Genomic DNA, 23376 nt, shown 5'->3' with positions numbered 1-23376 from the left:
CCTCGCCCTCCATTTGATAAATCCGACCACAACTCTATCCTCCTGATTCCTGCTTACAAGCTAAAATTAAAGCAGGAAGCACCAGTGACTCGGTCTATAAAAAATGGTCAGATGAAGCAGATGCTAAACTACAAGAATGCTTTGCTATTACAGACTGGAACATGTTCCGGGATTCTTCCGATGACATTGAGGAATACACCACGTCAGTCACTGGCTTTATCAATAAGTGCATTGAGGACGTCGTCCCCACAGTGACTGTATGTACATAACCCAACCAGAAGCCATGGATTACAGGCAACATTTGCACTGAGCTAAAGGGTAGAGCTGCCGCTTTCAAGGTGCGGGACACCAACCCGGAAGCTTACAAGAAATCCCACTATGCCTTGTGAAGAACCATAAAACAGGCAAAGTGTCAATACAGGGCTACATACAGATTGAATCATACTACACCGGCTCCGACACTCGTCGGATGTGACAGGGCTTGCAAACTATTACAGACTACAAAGGGAAGCAAAGCCGCGAGCTGCCCAGTGACACAAGCCTACCAGACGAGCTAAATCACCTCTAAAGCTGCGTGGCCAGACGGATTACCAGGACGTGTGCTCCGGGCATGTGCTGACCAACTGGCAGGTGTCTTCACTGACATTTTCAACATGTCCCCGATTGAGTCTGTAATACCAACATGCATCAAGCAGACCACCATAGTCCCTGTGCCCAAGAACACAAAGGCAACCTGCCTAAATGACTACAGACCCGTAGCACTTACGTCTGTAGCCATGAAGTGCTTTGAACGGCTGGTAATGGCTCACATCAACACCATTATCCCAGAAACCCTAGACCCACTCCAATTTGCATACAGCCCAAACAGATCCACAGATGATGCAATCTCTATTGCACTCCACACTGCCCTTTCCCACATGGACAAAAGGAACACCTATGTGAGAATGCTGTTAATTGACGACAGCTCAGCGTTCAACACCATAGTACACTCAAAGCTCATCACCAAGCTAAGGATCCTGGGAATAAACACCTCCCTCTGCAACTGGATCCTGGACTTCCTGACAGGCCGCCCCCAGGGTAGGTAGCAACACATCTGCCACGCTGATCCTTAACTCTGGAGCTCCCCAGGGGTGCGTGCTCAGTCCCCTCCTGTACTCCCTGTTCACCCACGACTGCATGGCCAGGCACGACTCCAACACCATCATTAAGTTTGCTGACAACACAACAGCCTGATCACCGAGAACGATGAGAAAGCCTATCAGAGACCTGGCCGGGTGGTGCCAGAATAACAACCTATCCCTCAACGTAACCAAGACTAAGGAGATGACAGGAAAAGGAGCACCGAGCCCGACTGCAAGGCACTTCAGAGGGTAGTGAGTACGGCCCAGTACATCACTGGGGCAAAGCTGCCTGCCATCCAGGACCTCTACACCAGGCGGTGTCAGAGGAAGGCCCTGGACATTGTCAAAGACCCCAGCCACCCCAGTCATAGACTGTTCTCTCTACTAACGCATGGCAAGCGGTACCGGAGTGCCAAGTTTAGGACAAAAAGGCTTCTCAACAGTTTTTTTCCCCCAAGCCATAAGACTCCTGAACATGTAACCAAATGGTTACCCAGACTATTTGCATTGTGTACCCCCCCCCTCCAACCCCTCTTTTTACGCTTTTGCTACTCTCTGTTCATCATATATGCACAGTCACTTTAACGATACCTACATGTACATACTACCTCAATAAGCCTGACTAACAGGTGTCTGTATATAGCCTTGCTACTATTTTTTCAAATGTCTTTTAACTGTTGTTTTATTTCTTTACTTACCTTCACACACACACATACCCTTTTTTTCACACCATTGGTTAGAGCCTATAAGTAAGCATTTCGCTGTAAGGTTTACACCTGTTGTATTCGGCGCACATGACAAATAAACTTTGGTTTTATTTGATAGACCTAACCACTGGAGACAAACTTTGCAGAGGACCCACCAGTGGGGTTTTTACTTAAGCCTCCTTTAATTTTCTGTCTGTAAAACCCTGACAAAGGCTACAAGCCAAATCGTGTACATTTAACAAAAAAAATTCAATCCTATTGTCCTCCAAGAGTGACCAAATATCTTCATCTCCTCTTTCCAGCATCACTCACCCAGGGAGCAGTTGCTTTGCATGCGTCCATCGGTGGAGCAGCGCAGCATGGAGCCAATGACGCGGCCGCCCACCAGCACCACCCGGACGTCGCGGCCGTGAGACTCCTTCACGTACTCCTGGAAGAGATAGGGAGCGTCGTGGCGAATCAGGTGGCTCAGGTCGGCCAGGTGGTGCTTGTCCCTGGCCAGGAACACCGCCTTTCCTGTGGGTGAGACAGAGTGAAGGGGTGCAAGAGAGAATGATTTCATTTATATATAATTTTTCATTACATGAAGAAGACGCTTTAAAAATAAAAATAAACTTTGGCTATTGATGGTTCGTGGATGTGTGAATGAGAAAAGCAGAATGAGGAAAATCACGTGAACAATAAAAAAATTCACATGTATATTTTTCACGTTGTTTTTCCCTCGTGAATGTTATTTTTTCTTTTCACATGATGATTTTTTACCACTTCCAGCTACATCTTCCATCAGAGGCAAAGCAGCAGTGGGATGTAAGGTGCTATGTTGCTGGAATGAATGTGCCTGTCACGAATATTACCGAACGTGGCTCCCCTTCTTGTTCGGGTGGCGCTCGGCGGTCGTCGTCGTCGGTCTACTAGCTGCCACCGATCCTTTGTTCTGTGTTCGTTTGGTTTTGTCTAATTGGTTTCACCTGTTCCTTGTTTGGTTGTTAGGGTGAGGTTATTTAAGTTCATTTAGCCCGCTTCTGTTTGTGCGGGCTTGTTCATTCTGTATGTGTTAGAGTGTTTTGTTGGGTCTCTCGCTGTCCTAGTATTTTCACGATAGGGTACAATTTTGTTTTGTAGTTATGCCTGTGTTGGGTATACTATTTTGTTCCTGTGATTTTTTTGGACATTTAAGCGTGTTTTTCCCGCATCCTCTGCTCTCTGCGCCTGACTCCACACCCATTCACTCATTGAGCGTTACAGTGACAAAACTTCCCACTTAACCAAAGACAAGGAAAATTGCAGGATTGCTCCTGCTCCTAAAACATTCTTATCTGCTCTCTGAGCTCAAAAACTCAGGACAAGACTTTTCCTCATGACAGCCACCTTGCTTCACTGTGAAACAGCACAGCTTGATGTTCAGCTCCCATCTCCTCACAGATAGCAGAGAAGACTCTTGTTTTTAGTGGTCTGGTCTTCATAAAGAGGGAGGTGTTTTATTTAATTGCGTTATCGTTTATTTTTATCACTGATTTTGTTGTATACATTTACAATTGATTTGCTCTGCATAAAAACACAATCTGTGCATTATTTTGTTTTGAGTTTGTTTTGCTTTCAATATTATATTGTTTTGTTCTCGACTTCAGAAGTTTTGCATGATATTAAAGCAGTGCTTCTCAATTATTTTCTGTTACGCCCCGCATAGGAAGAAGTAAACATTTCGCGCCCCCCAACTCTCCGCCACGACTGTAAATAGTATAATTTGTCTATAAAATTGTTACAAGTACACCTCTGCATAACATTGTATCCTTATTAACATTAAAGAAAACAATAAAATAAAGAAATATAGATCAACTTACAACAAATAATAACTTTATTAACAATTGTTTTTTAGTCTGTAACAGAAAAGACTTAAAGTGCATCAATTTGCCTGAAATTTAAAAATAAAAAAAATCCTTATTTAAACTGTAAACATTTTTTGACCATTTGATACTGAAAAATATAATCAATAAATAATTTTAAAAAATCAAATTGATCAGCAACATTCACAATATATGAAACACTTTGACCTATAAAACAAAAATGAATAAAACAATTTGTGCTGATTTTTTTTTAGATCAAAATGAGCAAGTCAGGATTAATGGCTACAAATGAGCACGTTTTGCAGAGCACAGCTTTTCGAAGCGGGGTTTGAAGCATGATACTGCAACTCTCAGCTCCTGCTCAATGTTTAGCTGGGACCTGTACTTGGTCTTCAGTGCAGCAACAGCAGAGAAGCCAGTCTCACAAAGATAAGAAGAATGCCCATGGCCCTCTGCCCTAAGAGTGGATACTGCCTCTCACTCAGCCAGAATTCACTCAGTGTCTGTGATGCGAACCTCAGTCTCAATGTGGAGTCAGACGTCATATCAATGAACTGGTCCTCCTCTGCAGAGCTGAAACCAGTTGGAGCTGGTGCATTGAAAGGATCTCTCACCCAGTCATATTGGGAACTGGTCCTCCTCTGCAGAGCTGAAACCAGTTGGAGCTGGTGCATTGAAAGGATCTCTCACCCAGTCATATTGGGAACTGGTCCTCCTCTGCAGAGCTGAAACCAGTTGGAGCTGATGCATTGAAAGGATCTCTCACCCAGTCATATTGGGAACTGGTCCTCCTCTGCAGAGCTGAAACCAGTTGGAGCTGGTGCATTGAAAGGATCTCTCACCCAGTCATATTGGGAACTGGTACTCCTCTGCAGAGCTGAAACCAGTTGGAGCTGGTGCATTGAAAGGATCTCTCACCCAGTCATATTGGGAACTGGTACTCCTCTGCAGAGCTGAAACCAGTTGGAGCTGGTGCATTGAAAGTATCTCTCACCCAGACATATTGGGAACTGGTACTCCTCTGCAGAGCTGAAACCAGTTGAAGCTGGTACATTGAAAGGATCTCTCACCCAGTCATATTGGGAACTGGTACTCCTCTGCAGAGCTGAAACCAGTTGGAGCTGGTACATTGAAAGGATCTCTCACCCAGTCATATTGGGAGCTGGTCCTCCTCTGCAGAGCTGAAACCAGTTGGAGCTGATGCATTGAAAGGATCTCTCACCCAGTCATATTGGGAACTGGTCCTCCTCTGCAGAGCTGAAACCAGTTGGAGCTGATGCATTGAAAGGATCTCTCACCCAGTCATATTGGGAACTGGTCCTCCTCTGCAGAGCTGAAACCAGTTGGAGCTGGTGCATTGAAAGGATCTCTCACCCAGTCATATTGGGAACTGCTTTCAGGGAAGTACTTTTTAAAGAATCCCATCAGTGATGAAATATGCTCCTTAATCATAGTCAGTAGTGTCAACAAATTCATGCAGGATCTCGAATGAGTCAGTATTTCCTTCATCAAGTCACCTGCCCCACATTGCAAGCTTTCGAGTGAAAGAGCTGATCTTGTCTGTGACCTGAGGGAGGTGTTTATCTTTCCCTTGAAGCTGTAGATTTAGTTCATTTAGCTTTCCAAATATGTCACTCGGGTAGGCCAGTTTTGCCAGGAAGTTCTCATCACTACATTTTTCTGCGAGGTCATACTTGTGCTCCTGCTCCTAAAACATTCTTATCTGCTCTCTGAGCTCAAAAACTCAGGACAAGACCTTGCTTCACTGTGAAACAGCACAGCTTGATGTTCAGCTCCCATCTCCTCACAGATAGCAGAGAAGACTCTTGTTTTTAGTGGTCTGGTCTTCATAAAATTGACTACACCTACAATGTCAGTCATAACCTCACTTAATTCAGAGGAAAGGTGCCTTGATGCCAGTGCCTCTCTGTGTATAACACAGTGTGTCCACTCAGCATTAGGTGAGGCCTTCTTGATGAGTGCCCAAAGTCCTTTTCTCATCCCTGCCATGGTCTGTGCACCATCACTGCAAACACCAATGCAGTTCTCCCACTTTAGCCCATTCTCAGTCAGGAAGCAGTCCAGCATTTTGAATAGCTCTTCAGCTGTGGCTCTGTCTCTGACATAATTACAAAAAAGTAGATCCTCACACAGGGAGTTTGTCATGTCAAAGCGTACATAAGCGAGAAACAAACAGTCTTTGTTGCTGTCAGTTGCTTCATCGAACTGTAAAATGTTTGCCTTTGAGGTTATCTACCACCTGTTCTTTAAGATCGTTAGCAATGTCATTTATACGTCTGGCGACAGTGTCATTGGACAGAGGGATAGTTTTTATTTTTGCAGCACTTGCGTCATCCAGCATGACAGAGACCATGTCTAATGCTGCAGTCAGTATCAGCTCCTCTGCTATAGAGTGGGTTTTTTCTGCACTGAGCAATTTGGTACGCCACCTTATGATGCTAACAGTGCTCGCTGGTTTACTGAAGTAGCATTCACAAAGCAGGACGATTGTTGTCAATATTCTGCACGTTTTCGCTGAAAAAACTCAAGCGGCTTATCAGCGTGATTGGGGTGTAAGGTCTTTCAGTGACGCCTTCATTTATTTGGCTTCATGCTGTCCGCTGTCAACATTTTTAAACATAGTAAACATACCGGTCTTTCCTCGTCTCCCACCGTAGTCACAGTGAAGCCAAGCTCTACATTTCCTCATCTTAGCTTTCGGGAGACTTATGTTTGTCTCATTATCTTTGTCTCTCTCCGCCTTTCTTTTCATCCCTGTTAAATATTTTCTTTGGTGTCTCTCAAGGGTTTATCTGCACGTCATATCTCCTGCTCTGTGCTGTGTGTTCTTGTTCGGTGCAAAAAAAGCATGTTCCCCGGGGTCACACGCGCCCCGCCCCCCCTGGCATCGCTCCGAGCCCTCCCAGGGGGGCGCGCCCGCACTATTTAAGAAGGACTGTGATTAAAGTAACATTCTCACATGTGAACTCTAAATTTAAGCTCAACATGTGAAAACAGATATTTCATGTTTTTTTGTCATGGAAAAGTCATAATTCCTTCACCTGACTATAGTCCTCTATGTTATACTCTACAGCATAACATTCAGTACTCTTCTGAAGATGACAGTGATAGTGTGAATGTTGACACCTCTCACCTCAACACTCGGGACACTGACTGAGAAGCCATGGTCGGGAGAGAGCAGAATGTCTCTCGCATTGGCTTACAAATATGCCAGGGCCCATTTTAATTAGAGTGGACTTTGTCCTCACTTTTCGCACCAAAGTACGTTCATCTCTAAGAGACAGAACGAGTCCCTTTCCTGAGCGGTATGATGGCTGCGTGATCCTGTGGTGTTTGTACGGATGAACGTGGTACCTTCAGGAGTTTGGAAATTACTCCCAAGGATGAACCAGACTTGTGGAAGTCAAGTCAGGTAGACCTCAGGGAGACCTCCAATTAACTCAAATGATGTCAATTAGCCTATCAGAAGCTTCTAAAGCCATGACACAATTTTCTGGAATTTTCCAAGCTGTTTAAATGCACAGTTTAAATGCATAAGTGAAATAATCTTGTCTATAAACAATTGTTGGAAGAATTACCTGTCATGCACAAAGTAGATATCCTAACCGACTTGCCAAAACGATCGTTTGTTAAACAACTTGGAAAATTCCAGAAAATGATGTCATGACTTTAAGCTTCTGAAAGGCTAATTTACATCATTTGAGTAAATTGGAGGTGTACCTGTGGATGTATTTCAAGGCCTACCTTCAAACTCAGTTTGCTTGACATCATGGGAAAATCAAAAGAAATCAGCCAAGACTTCAGGAAAAAAATTGTAGACCTCCACATGTCTGGTTCCAAAAGCCTGAAGGTACCATGTTCATCTGTACAAACAATAGTACACAAGTATAAACACCATGGGACCACACAGAAGTCCTAACGCTCAGGAAGGAGACGCGTTCTGTCTCCTAGAGATGAACGTACTTTGGTGCGAAAAGTGCAAATCAATCCCAGAACAACAGCAAAGGACCTTGCTGGAGGAAAAAGGTACAAAAGCATCTATATCCACAGTAAAACGAGTCCTATATCGACATAACCTGAAAGGCCGCAAAGCAAGGAGGAAGCCACTGCTCCAAAACCACAATAAAAAAGCGAGACTACGCTTTGCAACTGCACGTGGGGACAAAGATTGTGCTTTTTGGAGAAATGTCCTCTGGTCTGATGAAACAAAAATGGAACTGTTTGGCCTTAATGACCATCGTTATGTTTGGAGGAAAAAGGGGGAAGCTTGCAAGCCGAAGAACACCATCCCAACCGTGAAGCATGGGGGTGGCAGCATCATGTTGTGGGGGTGCTTTGGAGAAATGTCCTCTGGTCTGATGAAACAAAAATAGAACTGTTTGGCCATAATGACCATCATTATGTTTGGAGGAAAAAGGGGGAGGCTTGCAAGAGAACACCATCCCGGAGAACACCATGAAGCACAGGGATGGCAGCATAATGTTGTGCGGGTGGGACTGGTGCACTTCACAAAATAGATGGCTTCATGAGGGAGGAAAATTATGTGGATATATTAAAGCGACATCTCTAGACATCAGTCAGGAAGTTAAAGCTTGGTCGCAAATGGATCTTCCAAATGGACAATGACCCCAATCATACTTCCAAAGTTGTGGCAAAATGGCTTAAGGACAACAAAGTCAAGGTATTGGAGTGGCCATCACAAAGCCCTGACCTCAATCCTATAGAGAATATGTGGGCAGAACTGAAAAAGCATAAGCGAGCAAGAGGCCTATAAACCTGACTCCGTTACACCAGCTCTGTCAGGAGGAATGGGCAATAATTCACCCAACTTATTGTGGGAAGCTTGTGGAAGGATACCCAAAACGTTTGGCCCAAGTTAAACAATTTAAAGGCAATGCTGCCAAACACTAATTGAGTGTATGTAAACGTTTGACCCCCTGGGAATGTAATGAAAGAAATACAAGCTGAAATAAATAATTCTCCCTACTATTATTCTGACATTTCACATTCTTAAAATAAAGTGGTGATCCTAACTGACTTAAAACAGGGAATTTATACTAGGATTAAATGTCAGGAACTGTGAAAAACTGAGTTCAAATGTATTTGGCTCAGGTATATGTAAACTTCCGACTTCAAATGTATCAAGACTATTTCAATGCCAGCTTTTTTCCATGATGCAGAAAAGCTAATCCATGCTGTCACTTCTAGATTAGACTACTGCAATGCTCTACTTTCCGGCTACCCGGATAAAGCAGTAAATAAACTTCAGTTAGTGCTAAACACGGCTGCTAGAATCTTGACTAGAACCCAAAAATGTGATCATATTACTCCAGTGCTAGCCACTCTACACTGGCTTCCTGTAAAGGCTAGGGCTGGTTTCAAGGTTTTACTGATAACCTACAAAGCATTACATGGGCTTGCTCCTACCTGTCTATCCGATTTGATCCGGCCGTACATACTAGAGGTCGACCGATTAATCGGAATGGCCGATTAATTTGGCCGATTTAAAGTTTTCCTAACAATCGGAAATCGGTATTTTTGGACACCGATTTGGCCGATTTTATAAAAATAAAAAAACTTTATTTAACTAGGCAAGTCAGTTAAGAACACATTATTATTTTCAATGACGGCCTAGGAACAGTGGGTTACCTGCATTGTTCAGGGGCAGAACAACATATTTTTACTCTGTCAGCTCGGGGATTCAATCTTGCAACCTTCCAGTTAACTAGTCCAAAGCTCTAACCACCTGCCTCTCATTTCACTCCACGAGGAGCCTGCCTGTTACGTGAATGCAGTAAGTCAAGGTAAGTTGCTAGCTAGCGTTAAACTTGTCTTATAAAAAAAACAATCAATAAATCATAATCACTAGTTAACTACAGATGGTTGATAATATTACTACTATATCTAGCGTGTCCTGCATTGCATATAATATATATGCGGTGCGTATTCGCGAAAAAGGACTGTCCTTGCTCCAATGTGTACCTAACCATAAACATCAATGCCTTTCTTTAAAATCAATACACATTTTTAAACCTGCATATTTAGCTAAAAGAAAACCAAGTTAGCAGGCAATATTAACCAGGTGAAATTGTCACTTCTCTTGCGTTCATTGCACGCAGGGTATATGCAACAGTTTGGGCCACCTAATTTGCCAGAATTTTACGTAATTATGACATAACATTGAAGGTTGTGCAATGTAACAGGAATATTTAGACTTATGGATGCCACCCATTAGATAAAATACGGAACGGTTCCGTATTTCACTGAAAGAATAAACGTCTTGTTTCCGGATTCGACCATATTAATGACCTAAGGCTCGTATTTCTGTGTGTTATTATGTTATAATTAAGTCTATGATTTGATAGAGCAGTCTGACTGAGCGATGGTAGGAACCAGCAGGCTCGTTAGCATTCATTCAAACAGCACTTTTGTGCGTTTTGCCAGAAGCTCTTCGTTGTGCTTCAAGCATTGCACTGTTTATGACTTCAAGCCTATCAACTCCCGAGATTAGGGTTGTGTAATCGATGTGAAATGGCTAGCTAGTTAGCGGGGTGCGCGCTAATAGCGTTTCAAACGTCACTCGCTCGGAGACTTGGAGTAGTTATACCCCTTGCTCTGCATGGGTAACGGTGCTTTGAGGATGGCTGTTGTCGATGTGTTCCTGGTTCGAGCCCAGGTAGGGGCGAGGAGAGGGGCGGAAGCTATACTGTTACAGTGGCAATACTAAAGTGCCTATAAGAACATCAATAGTCAAAGGTTAATGAAATACAAATGCTATAGAGAGAAATAGTCCTATAATAACTACAACCAAAAACTTCTTACCTGGGAATATTGAAGACTCATGTTAAAAGGAACCACCAGCTTTCATATGTTCTGAGCAAAGAACTTAAACATTAGCTTTCTTACATGGCACATATTGCACTTTTACTTTCTTCAACACCTTGTTTTTGCATTATTTAAACCAAATTGAACATGTTACATTATTTATTTGAGGCTAAATTGATTTTATTGGTGTAATATATTAAGTTAAAATAAGTGTTCATTCAGTATTGTTGTAATTGTCATTATTACAAATACTTTTTATTTTTATTTTTTAAATCGTCTGATTAATCGGTATGGGCTTTTTTTTTGTGGGTCTTCCAATAATCGGTATCGGCATTGAAAAATCATAATCGGTTGACCTCTAGTACATACCTACACGTATGCTACGGTCACAAGACACAGGCCTCCTTATTATTGTCCCTAGAATTTCTGAGGAAACAGCTGGAGGCAGGTCTTTCTCCTATCGAGCTCCATTTTTATGGAATGGTCTGCCTATCCATGTGAGAGAAGCAGACTCGACCGCCCTTGCGGTTCCCCTCTCTCCACCAGGATTCTCTGCCTCTAACCCTATTACGGGAGCTGAGCCACTTGCTTACTAGTGCTCTTCCATCCCGTCCCTAGCAGGGATGCATCACTTGAGTGGGTTGAGTCACTGACATGACCTTCCTGTCCGGGGTTGGCGACCCCCTCGGGTTCATGCCGTGGGGGAGATCTTTGTGGGCTATACTCTAGCCTTGTCTCGGGTAGCAAGTGGTGGTTTGAAGATATTCCTCTAGTGGAGTGGGGGCTGTGCTTTGGCAAAGTGGGTGGGGTTATATCCTGCCTGGTTGGCCCTGTCCAAGGGTATCGTCAGACGGGGCCAGTGTCTCCCGTCCCCTCCTGTCTCAGCCTCCAGTATTTATGCTGCAGGGTTAGTCTAGTGTTTAGAGTGTTGGACTAGTAACCGAAAGGTTGCAAGTTAAAATCCCCGAGCTGACAAGGTACAAATCTGTCGTTCTGCCCTTGAACAGGCAGTTAACCCACTGTTCCTAGGCCGTCATTGAAAATAAGAATTTGTTCTTAACTGACTTGCCTAGTAAAATAAAGGTCAAATAAAAAGTAAATAGTTTGTGTCGGGGGGCTATGGTCAGTCTGTTATTTTTTGAGTATTTCTTCTGTCTTATCCCATGTCATGTAGGAATTTAAGTATGCTCCCTCTAATTCTCTCACTCTCCCTCTCGCTCCCGGGGGACCTGAGCCCTGGGACCATGCTTCAGGACTACCTGGTCTGACGACTCCTTGCTGTTCCCAGTTCACCTGGTCGTGCTGCTGCTCCAGTTTCAACTGTTTTACCTGCGGCTATGGAACCCTGACCTATTCACAGAACGTGCTGTTTTCGACACTCTCTCTCTATCACACCTGCTGTCTCTAACTCTTAATGCTCAGCTATGAAAAGCCAACTGACATTTACTCCTGAAGTGCTGACCTGTTGCACCCTCTACAACCACTGTGATTATTATTTGACCCTGCTGGTCATCTATGAACGGTTGAACATCTTGGCCATGTACTGTTATAATCTCAACCCGGCACCGCCAGAAGAGGACTGGCCACCCCCTCAGAGCTTGGTTCCTCCTAGGTTCCTGTCTTTCTAGGGAGTTTTTCCGAGCCACCGTGCTTCTACATCTGCATTGCTTGCTGTTTGTGACATTGGCTGATTTAAAAAGGGCTTTATAAATACATTTGATTGATTTGGCCCGAATGCCAACCGTCACATCTAGAGGAAACCTGGCACCATCCCTACGGTGAAGCATGATGATGGCAGCAGCAGGGACTGGGAGACTAGTCAGGATCGAGGCAAAGATTAACAGAGAAAACCTTGATGAAAACCTGCTCAGGACGTCAGACTCGGGCGAAGATTCATCTAACAGGACAACGACCCTAAGCACAAAGACAACATAGAACTGGCTACAGGACAAGTCGCTGAATGTCCTTGAGTGGCCCAGCTAGAGCCTGGACTTGAACCCGATCGAACACCTCTGGAGAGACCTGAAAATAGCTGTGCAGCAACGATTCCCATCTAACCTGATAGGATCTGCATCGAAAAATGGGAGAAACTCCCCAAATACAGGTGTGCCACGCTTGTAACGTCATACCGAAGAAGACTCGAGGCTGTAATTGCTGCCAATGGTGCTTCATCCAAGTTCTTAGTAAAGGGTCTGAATACTTTGTAATTTTTATAAATTGGCAAAAAAAAAAAAGTTTTTACTTTGTCATTATGGTGTATTGTGTATAGATTGATAAGGGAAAAAACTTTTATCAATTTTATAATAAATATATGTATTTCTAGAACTACAACCCTAAACCTAAATGCTTGTTCTAAGGCAACTTATTACAATTCTCTTTCTCACAAACATGAGCAAGCTCACAAATGCATTTCATACACCCTCTCTCACACACACACACACACACACACACACACACACACACACACACACACACACACACACACACACACACACACACACACACACACACACACACACACACACACACACACACACACACACACACACTTTCTCATTCTCTCTCTCTCACACACAAACAAAAACAAACACACACACACACACTGAGTCTTTATTAGCCTTCGTAATAATGTAACAAAATGTGGAAAAAGTCAAGGGGTCTGAATACTTTCTGAATGCACTGTAGCTTTTTGGGTGGGGCTGATTTGTTTCTATATACAAAATCAAACTTCAGTGGCCGTTTGCCTATGGCGGTTCTAGCGTTAACAATGCCCTTTCCTTACCCAAAGTCTATTGTTATAGACACAGACAATGGGAGACCAATTAAAGTGTCAATGACTATGAATAAAAAGTTGATAGGCCAGGAGGCCTCTGAAATAGCTAAGATTCAATCTCTTTACTAACTTGACATTAGTAAAAAACTTCTCTGGCAATCCTACTCTAAATGAGAAGGAAAGTTGAAAAATCAGCGAGTATGATAAAAATGGGTTTAAATAAGCAGTCGATGATTTGTACTATGTGCTTTCCTTTTCACAATGACAATCACTTAGCACCCCTTTGTTAAATTCCTTTTATTGGTGGACCGAAGTGCTGTTGGTCATGCACACAATGGTGGAAGAGGATTCGAGAAGCAGTTTTGCAAAAAATGAGAGGCCTGGGCTGGTTTTAATATTAAAGAAAGAAGTGAGAGAGGTGAATGGAGAGATGATTGCGGTCAGACTAACCTCTGTGACCACGTGCGTTCTTCACCACCACAGGGTAGCCCAGCGGTTCCGCTTCATCAATCATCTTGCGGAAGTTCTCGTGTCCTCCTACAAATAACACAAGATACACACGTTACAATTTGTCCAATGATCAAAATCTCTCCATTACCATCTGTGTAGCTCAGTCATTTGACTGTGCAAAATGGGGTTTGTTGCTATAGGAACCATGTTCTGACTTGTGAAGCAAGGAATGATTGCCATTGGGTGAGGATTGCTGTGGGTATGTCATTCTTTGTTCAAGGGATATTTCAGTATTTGGGGTAATTTCATACTTACCCAGATGAACTCACAAATACCATTTTTATGTCTATGCATGCAGTTCTAAGGAAGTTGAAGGCAGCATATCATTAGCTTACCGCAATTGCTGGAAGTCTATGGGTATCTACTATCCATCTCCTGGGAAATAGACCTAACTTCTCCAAATCTGGGTGGTCGGTCATTTATAAAAACTTAAAGCTATACACAGTAATCAATATTTTATACATTCGAATGTAATTTCTGATGATTATCAGTAATAATTGACTATCAACTTCCTCATTTACGGACTACTTTTGGTTATTTTTAGTAGCTAGCTCACTTGCTTATTGGCAAATCATCATAATAACATGAATAACATTTGATGAATCATGTCGGACTTTGAGGTAGTAGAAGAACATTTTTATTCAGAGCCATATTTGTTAGAGACAGAATTTAGGAGGGAGGGGGAATCAGCGGAGTCAGTAGACGAGCTAGCAGAAGCGGTGGCGAGACCTTGGCCTGAGGGGGACGGCAGGGCATATCAACCAACAAAGAGTGTTTGTGCTGTGCTGAGTGGGGCTTGATACTCTACATGACCAAAAGTATATGGAAACTCTTTCAAATGAGTGGATTTGGCTATTTCAGCCACACCCGTTGCTGACAGGTGTATAAAATCGAGCACACAGCAATGCAATCTCCATCGACAAACTTGTCAGTGGAATGGCCTTACTTAAGAGCTCAGTGACTTTCAACTTGGCATGTCATAGGATGCCACTTTTCCAAGTCAGTTCGTCAAATTTCTGCCCTGCTAGAGCTGCTCCGGTCAACTGTAAGTGTTGTCCAGGCACTTGTCATCTCCCGTCTGGATTACTGCAACTCGCTGTTGGCTGGGCTCCCTGCCTGTGCCATTAAACCCCTACAACTCATCCAGAACGCCGCAGCCCATCTAGTGTTCAACCTTCCCAAGTTCTCTCACGTCACCCCGCTCCTCCGCTCTCTCCACTGGCTTCCAGTTGAAGCTCGCATCCGCTACAAGACCATGGTGCTTGCCTACGGAGCTGTGAGGGGAACGGCACCTCAGTACCTCCAGGCTCTGATCAGGCCCTACACCCAAATAAGGGCACTGCGTTCATCCACCTCTGGCCTGCTCGCCTCCCTACCACTGAGGAAGTACAGTTCCCGCTCAGCTCAGTCAAAACTGTTCGCTGCTCTGGCTCCCCAATGGTGGAACAAACTCCCTCACGACGCCAGGACAGCGGAGTCAATCACCACCTTCCGGAGACACCTGAAACCCCACCTCTTTAAGGAATACCTAGGATAGGATAAAGTAGTCCTTCTCACCCCCCTTAAAATACTTAGATGCACTATTGTAAAGTGGTTGTTCCACTGGATGTCATAAGGTGAATGCACCAATTTGTAAGTCGCTCTGGATAAGAGCGTCTGCTAAATGACTTAAATGTAAATGTAAATGTTAATGTGACATGGAAATGTCTAGAAGCAACCACGGCTCAGCTGCGAAGTGATAGGCCACACAAGCTCACAGAACGGGAACGGGTGTGCTGAAGCGCGTATAAATCGTCTGTCCCTCGGTTGCAACACTCACTACCGAGTTGTAAAATGCCTCTGGAAGCAACGTCAGCACAAGAACTGTACGTTGGGATCTTGATGAAGTGGGTTTCCATGGCCGAGCAGCCTAAGATCACCATGCAAAATGCCGAGTATCGGCCTGAGTGGTGGAAACGCGTTCTCTGGAGTGATGAATAGCGCTTCATCTGGCAGTCCAACGGACGAATCTGGGCTTGGCGGAAGCCAGCAGAATGCTACCTGCCCCAATTCATAGTGCAGACTATACATTTGGAAGAGGAGGAATAATGGTCTGGTACCGTTTTTCATGGTTCGCGCTAGGCCCCTTAGTTCCCGTTAAGGGAAATCTTAATGCTACAGCATACAATGACATTCTAGACGATTCTGTGCTTCCAACTTTGTGGCAACAGTTTGGGGAAGGCCCTTTCCTGTTTCGGCATGACAATGCCCCAGTGCAGAAAGTGAGGTCCATACAGAAATGGTTTGTCGAGATCAGTTTAGAAGAACTTGACTGGCCTGCACAGAGTCCTGACCTCAACCCCATCAAATACTATTGAGATTAATTGGAACGTCGACTGCTAGCCAGGCCTAATTGCACATCATCAGTGCCCGACCTCACTAATGCTTGTGGCTGAAAGGAAGAAAGTCCCCGCAGCAATGTTCCAACATCTAGTGGAAAGCCTTTCCTGAAAAGTGGAGGCTGTTATAACAGCAAAATGGGGGAACCAACTCCACATTAATGTCCATGATTTTTGAATGAGATGTTCGAAGACCAGGTGTCCACATTCTTTTGATCATGTAGTGTATCTACAGCGAAGAGCGGCGCACCTAGAGATTAACAAACCGCAAGGACTTTTATGCTTTCATCAAACCTGGATTCTTCTGTCCCAAAAATAAACTGGAAAAAGTAGCCCATACATGCTGGACCAAATGGACAGCTGTCTTATTGAGTAAGTGACAATACTCTTGCTTGTCCCAGCACACAGTAACAAAATATAAAAGATCTATTAACTTTTGTTTTATAATTTCATTCTGATCAAATTAAATTGTTTCCTGTTATTAAATTATTTGGCTCTAGCTACTCACACAACTTTGTTGTTCTTAGTCAATACAGGCTGGTTGCATATCAACTGGTGTTGGAGTAGGCACTGAAGGGCTATAGACTGGGACCAGAAGTCATGCATTCACGTGTTGTTTCTGCCATTCGCCTCAAATATCCCTCGCCCACATGAGTCTACATGGGATTCAAGAAGAAAGAGGATGTAATGATTTAGCTTCACAGACAGATATTGCCAAAATAATTTAGACAAATCGCTTTAATAAATGCTGTTTGAACCAGTAAAACTTATTTTGTTCCAATTCTGTCAAATCACTGTAATAAATGCCATTTAGTTAATATCTACTATAAGTGATTCATTACAGTATGAGTATTACAGTATGAGTATTACAGTTGTGTGAATGAAATTTAGGAGTCAAGTCAATGTTTCAGTAACATTTGAATATTAAAGGTAAAGACCTATGTAATAACATGACAATCGATGAACCGGCAATTATTTATTTTATACAAGACAATACAAATCACTGCACATAATGTACAATACACAGTATAGACAAGACATTCACACAATTCACAGCAATAAAAAGTAAATATACAATAAAATAGATGGTACAAAGTAGGTATAACGGTAGTCTAAAGTGAATGGATTTTTTCCCCATTAAAGATGCAGACAGCTAATGACCAGAGGCTAACAAATGATGTTACAATAAGTGTATTAGGTAGTAGTGCAAGGAGGACCATGTCAGTTGGGGGTGTCAGAATAGCCCCAAGTGTACTTGAATCTTGATGTGTGTGCTGCAATTGTCTATCAGAGCTAAGTGTTTTGTTACTTGTTGTGTTTGTGTGGACCCAAGGAAGAATAGCTAATGGAGATATCAGTAATGACCTCCTCCTTGCTGGGTTTTTGCATGGGGTTATGTTGGCAGCCAAACGACAGCCGTTTCCACAGGATTTGGGCTCCAAGTATTTGTCCATTCGTCTCTGCAGGATGCTCTCCATCAGGTCATCCCTGAATCTTTGAGCGGTGGGTTGATATATCAGCCGTGCAATCCACTGTTTTGATTGTTTTGGGTAGACAACGTTGGATCTTGGAGTGCCTGAAATGAGGCAAGAGAAGACGATAAACCAGTGAATACAATCTAAACAAAAGGAAGTTGTTGTACATATAAAAATAACATATGGGACAAATCTTGCTTTGCTACATTGCAATCAGGCTGGATGCAGTTGATCAGATTAGTGTATATCCACTACATATACAAAAGTATGTGGACACCCCTTCAAATTATTGGATTCGGCTATTTCAGCCACACCAGTTGCTGAAAGGTGTATAAAAATCGAGCACACAGCCATGCAATCTCCATAGACAAACACTGACAGGAAAATGGCCTTACTGAAGAGCTCAGTGACTTTCAACATGGAACCGTCAAATTTCTGCCCTGCTAGAGCTGCTCCAGTCAACTGTAAGTGCTGTTATTGTGAAGTGGAAACGTCTAGGAGCAACCATTGGCTCAGGTGCAAAGTGGTAGGCCATACAAGATCACAGAACGGGACTGCCAAGTGCTAAAGCTCGTAGTGCGTAAAAAAGTGCGTTAGTCCTCAGTTACAACACTCGCTACAGAGTTCCAAACTGCCTCTGGAAGCAACGTCAGCACAAGAAATGTTGGTCGGGATCTTCATGAAATGAGTTTTCATGGCCAAGCAGCCGCACACAAGCCTAAGATCACCCCGTGCAATGCCAAGCGCCAGCTGGAGTGGTGTAAAGCTCCCCACCATTGGACTCTGGAGCAGTGGAAGTGATGAATCACGTTTCACCATCTGGCAGTCCGACGGACAAATCTGGGTTAGGCGGGTGCCAGGAGGTTACCTGCCCGAATGCATAGTGCCACCTGTAAAGTTTGGAGGAGGAATAATGGTCTGGGGCTGTTTTTCAAGGTTCGGCTAGGCCACATTTGTTCCAGTGAAGGGATATCTTAAAGCTACAGAATACAAGCACATTCTAGACGATTCTGTTCTTCTAACTTTGTGGTAACAGTTTGGGGAAGGCACTTTCCTGTTTCAGCATGACAATGGTTTGTCGAGATCGGTGTGGAAGAACTTGACTGCACAGAGCCCTGACCTCAACCCCATCAAACACCTTTGGGATGAATTGGAACGCCGACTGCTAGCCGGGCCTAATCACCCAACATCAGTGCCTGACCTCACTAATGCTCTGGTGGCTGAATGGAAGCAAGTCCCCCTTCTGATGACCAGGTGGCGAATCGCATCTCTGCATGTCTGGCAGACATATCAGTGTGGATGACGGATCACCACCTCAAGCTGAACTTCGGCAAGACGGAGCTGCTCTTCCTCCCGGGGAAGGACTGCCCGTTCCATGATCTCGCCATCACGGTTGACAACTCCATTGTGTCCTCCTCCCAGAGCGCTAAGAACCTTGGCGTGATCCTGGACAACAAACTGTCGTTCTCAACTAACATCAAGGCGGTGGCCCGTTCCTGTAGGTTCATGCTCTACAACATCCGCAGAGTACGACCCTGCCTCACACAGGAAGCGGCGCAGGTCCTAATCCAGGCACTTGTCATCTCCCGTCTGGATTACTGCAACTCGCTGTTGGCTGGGCTCCCTGCCTGTGCCATTAAACCCCTACAACTCATCCAGAACGCCGCAGCCCGTCTAGTGTTCAACCTTCCCAAGTTCTCTCACGTCACCCCGCTCCTCCGCTCTCTCCACTGGCTTCCAGTTGAAGCTCGCATCCGCTACAAGACCATGGTGCTTGCCTACGGAGCTGTGAGGGGAACGGCACCTCAGTACCTCCAGGCTCTGATCAGGCCCTACACCCAAATAAGGGCACTGCGTTCATCCACCTCTGGCCTGCTCGCCTCCCTACCACTGAGGAAGTACAGTTCCCGCTCAGCTCAGTCAAAACTGTTCGCTGCTCTGGCTCCCCAATGGTGGAACAAACTCCCTCACGACGCCAGGACAGCGGAGTCAATCACCACCTTCCGGAGACACTTGAAACCCCACCTCTTTAAGGAATACCTAGGATAGGATAAAGTAATCCTTCTCACCCCCCCCCCCCTTAAAATATTTAGATGCACTATTGTAAAGTGGTTGTTCCACTGGATGTCATAAGGTGAATGCACCAATTTGTAAGTCGCTCTGGATAAGAGCGTCTGCTAAATGACTTAAATGTAATGTAATGTAAATGTAAAGTCCCCGCAGCAATGTTCCCACATCTAGTGGAAAGCCTTCCCAGAAGAGTGGAGGCTGTTATAGCAGCAAAGAGGGAACCAACTCCATATTAACACCCATGATTTTGGAATTAAACTTTCAATGAGCATGTTGTGTAGTCAGGCCGGAGCACACTAGAAAAGGGGAGCCTCTGAGCACACTTGAAAGGGAGCACCATCCCCCAAAGAAACCCCCCACTTTCCCCAAATCAACCAAACTATTCTGGACGGGCTACCTGTCCCTTTGTTAGAATAAATCTGTCTGGACAGGCCAATGATTACCATCCTAATATTTTTTATTTATTTTTAAATTGTACCTTTATTCTACTAGGCAAGTCAGTTAAGAACAAATTCTTATTTTCAATGACGGCCTAGGAACAGTGGGTTAACTGCCAGTTAAGGGGCAGAACGACAGTTTTGTACCTTGTCAGCTCGGGGATTTGAACTTGCAACCTTTCGGTTACTAGTCCAACGCTCTAACCCTGCCGCCCCAGGCATTGATGGCATATTTTGAGTACTTACCAACAACTGTTGAGGCTTGTCCTCTATTCTGGTTCTGAATGCGATGTTACTTCAGCAGACATGGAGTCCGTTCCTTGTGGACAGTCCACAGCAGGCACGTCATCTATCTCAACTTTAGTGAAAAATAAAGGAAAAGGGTACAGGAAATGTTGGTATTCATAAGCAAACGAGAACACATTTGAAGAAAGCCATAATAGCTGTTTTGTTATTGTGGCATGCTGTCACCTATTACATAGCTAACACCATAAAGTCAAGCCAATTTATTTGTTTCTAAAGCATGTGGAAATTGTATAATTAGGTGGATAGTGTTTAAATCAATTTGAATAAAGATTAAAATAATGGCACCACACAAGTTTTAATAATGAAAGGACATCACATAGTTTTATGATTTTTCAGTTGTTTTGTTGTACTCAGCTATACTTCGGCTTTGAGAGGAGGGCATTCCATTAAATGTAATGGATGACATGGACAGTTTATCTACAAGACAATTGACAGGCCTATCACATTTTATCATGAGAACAGCTAGCTCCTACTCAATCAATCAGATACTGTTAGATCATCATCACACTTACCCCATTCTACTTTGTTTCTGGCGTGCGTAGAATGACCACTGTATGCGTCAGGAAACGTCTCATCTTATGGCTCGTCAGTTCATCCTCTAAAAAAATGTCAAGAGCAAACTAGCTACAACCTTTCTGAGGTCCTTGGTCAGCGTTGTCTATATTCACGGCAACTAGCCATAGTTTAAATTAGTCCGGATTATTCAATGGAAGTTTGAAAGATTATAGCCGACCACTTCCTTGGTTTGTTATTGCAAGCTGTTACAACACACCCACAAACCATTTTCAATATTGGACTAGTGATGGTAGTAACCCATGTCTCACCACACTCTACTACATGTGCTAGCTAGCTGTCAATGTAACGTAAACTAGCCAATAGTGTGAAAATACTTCCAGCAGTGTCAACAATATTCAGTCATGGCTGCGAGGTAAAACTATAGTTTTGGACTGTTGATGTACTCGTTCTTCTGTGGGTTTTACAATTGATGTTCTCTTCTTACACGTTGCCTACTTGATATCTAGCTAGCAAACTTGTTCAGAACTGCCGCTGTCCCGACGTCTCAGCTGGCCAGCTCACACACAGCCCATCCTTGCGCCCACCGTCACAGCGGATTAATAAAATGCGTAGTTAGGAGAAATAGTTCCAAAAATAAATAACTATAATTAAAATACTACAATTTATATATGCTTAGAGTACAAAGTGCTAATTTCCCTGCTTTTAAGAGAAGATAGCTAGTAGATATCCATAGACTTCCAGCAATTGCGCTAAAATAACGATATGCTACCTTCAACTTGCACGCACACACATAAAAATGGTATCCATGAGTTAGTCTTTCTCTCCGTAAATAGGAAATTATCCAAAATACCGATGTATCCTTTTAATACTTGGTTGTTCTGCCGTCTCTGACTTTTCATATGACTATATCTAGTAATACGTCGAATTCAATTGACCAGCAGAACAATTTCTGACATTTAAACGCCATCTGGAGAGCAAAATCTGCTTAGTTTTGCTGTCTGGGCCTGAACTAATGTGGAATATTGAACACTGCAATTTTTGGGTGCTCTGTCTGTGGTCTGGCGTTTTGACAGAAGACCAGATGTGAGCTGCCCTGCACATGCCTTCTCCAAAAAGCACACGTCCACACTCTTGCTGTGAGACAGAGTGAAAGAGAGCAGCAGCAAATGTCAGGCCCAGCTCTACCACGTCACCGGCTGTTACGGCAGGAGAGCAAGAGGAGGTTAGGGGCAGCAGGGAGGGATTTTTTTATTGTCCAAGTCATGATGGTTGGTGGAGGGGCGCGTTACATAAACACACCGGTCTTTTTGTAGTCTGAGGAGTGTTAGGTTGCCCTCACCAAAATACAAAGCACTAGATTTCTGCAGTGGCACTAAATATATTAAAATACACCTTTCATCTCTGCTTTGGTTTAGTCTTAAAACAAAATAAAAACACAGCGAGTGTGGTTTTGGCGTACAGGCCTCGTTACCTGCCTGTATTATTCCACATCCTGCTTTGTCCAAAGTAGAGAAGTCAGAGATTCCAGGCAAAATGTGACAAATATTTTTTTATCGTGTTTGAGAAAGTGATGATGACAGAGGGGACTGGATGGGTCAAATGCTTTTTCTTTTATGATGCATACTTAAGATCAACTAGTGTTAGCATATTTGCTAGCTACATGGCCGTGTGAAGAGGGGTGCTGAGACATTTGGGGGAGGCTAATAAAGGCCCAGTGGACTACTTTTTTGAAAAGAAATATGTTTTTCTTTAATTTATAATGATTTGTCAGGGGGTGCTGTAGCACCCTCAGCGCCCCTACTTCACGTGGCTATGGCTAGCTAGCTAAGGAGTGCTTAAGTGGTTAGCTAGCTTGGAGGAAGTATTTAGTGTTGTGCGCATTGGGTCTGTGCACTTCCAATCCCATAGCCTACATTGCATACGTAGTGTGACTGGTTCACCATGGATTTACGGAGAAAATGCCCTCTTTTCTCATTTAATTTTTTTGGCTACCCCAAGTGGGGTTTGTGCTCTCTAATTGGATCAAAGTCAAGTTTTTGGCCACTGACGAGCCTTGCTAGGTTCGTCTCTACCGGGTCGGCCCACAGCAGGTACCGCTTTTGTTCAAGCAAGAGAAGGAACGGCCTCCCACTGTGATAAGTACTTTTCTGCAGTCTATCAGCAGTGAGATTCTCGGTGTGTTTCATACCTTACCCACTCGACCAGACTCCGGTCTCTTGGGTGACTTAAGTTAATCCTGGTTGTAGAACTTTGTAAGGACACTCTCAGACCAACTCAAGTGCATTCAAAAGCATGATTGGCATATATCCAATACAAGAATACACCGAATTCATTGTCCCTGCCCTTAATACACTGGATTTTCTAAGCTCAGGAATCAGGAATAATATGACCAA

At 43.8% G+C, this 23376-nt stretch overlaps 1 protein-coding gene and 1 long non-coding RNA gene across 2 annotated transcripts in view; both read right to left on the bottom strand.

The window, feature by feature from the left end:
* The window catches only part of LOC124017459 (beta-citrylglutamate synthase B-like), a 36867-nt gene that overhangs the window by 3303 nt on the left and 10188 nt on the right, over nucleotides 1-23376 (bottom strand). Inside the window, exons 3-4 of the mRNA XM_046332660.1 lie at nucleotides 13742-13828; nucleotides 2141-2344 (exon numbers count right to left, since the gene is read on the bottom strand). Of these exons, the coding sequence (XP_046188616.1) occupies nucleotides 2141-2344; nucleotides 13742-13828 (291 nt within the window). The remainder of the gene's footprint in view (nucleotides 1-2140; nucleotides 2345-13741; nucleotides 13829-23376) is intronic.
* On the bottom strand, nucleotides 17143-23376 carry LOC124017460. The gene is made up of 3 exons (XR_006835497.1): nucleotides 20980-23376; nucleotides 20408-20519; nucleotides 17143-17755 (listed from the first exon to the last, which is right to left on the bottom strand). It is a non-coding gene; the product is annotated as an uncharacterized LOC124017460 (long non-coding RNA).

The sequence above is a fragment of the Oncorhynchus gorbuscha genome, unplaced genomic scaffold (genome assembly GCF_021184085.1).
Source record: "Oncorhynchus gorbuscha isolate QuinsamMale2020 ecotype Even-year unplaced genomic scaffold, OgorEven_v1.0 Un_scaffold_21:::fragment_4:::debris, whole genome shotgun sequence".
Classification (NCBI taxonomy): domain Eukaryota; kingdom Metazoa; phylum Chordata; class Actinopteri; order Salmoniformes; family Salmonidae; genus Oncorhynchus; species Oncorhynchus gorbuscha.
Note: the sequence above shows the minus strand (reverse complement) of the source record. Positions and strands in the feature narration are given on the sequence as shown.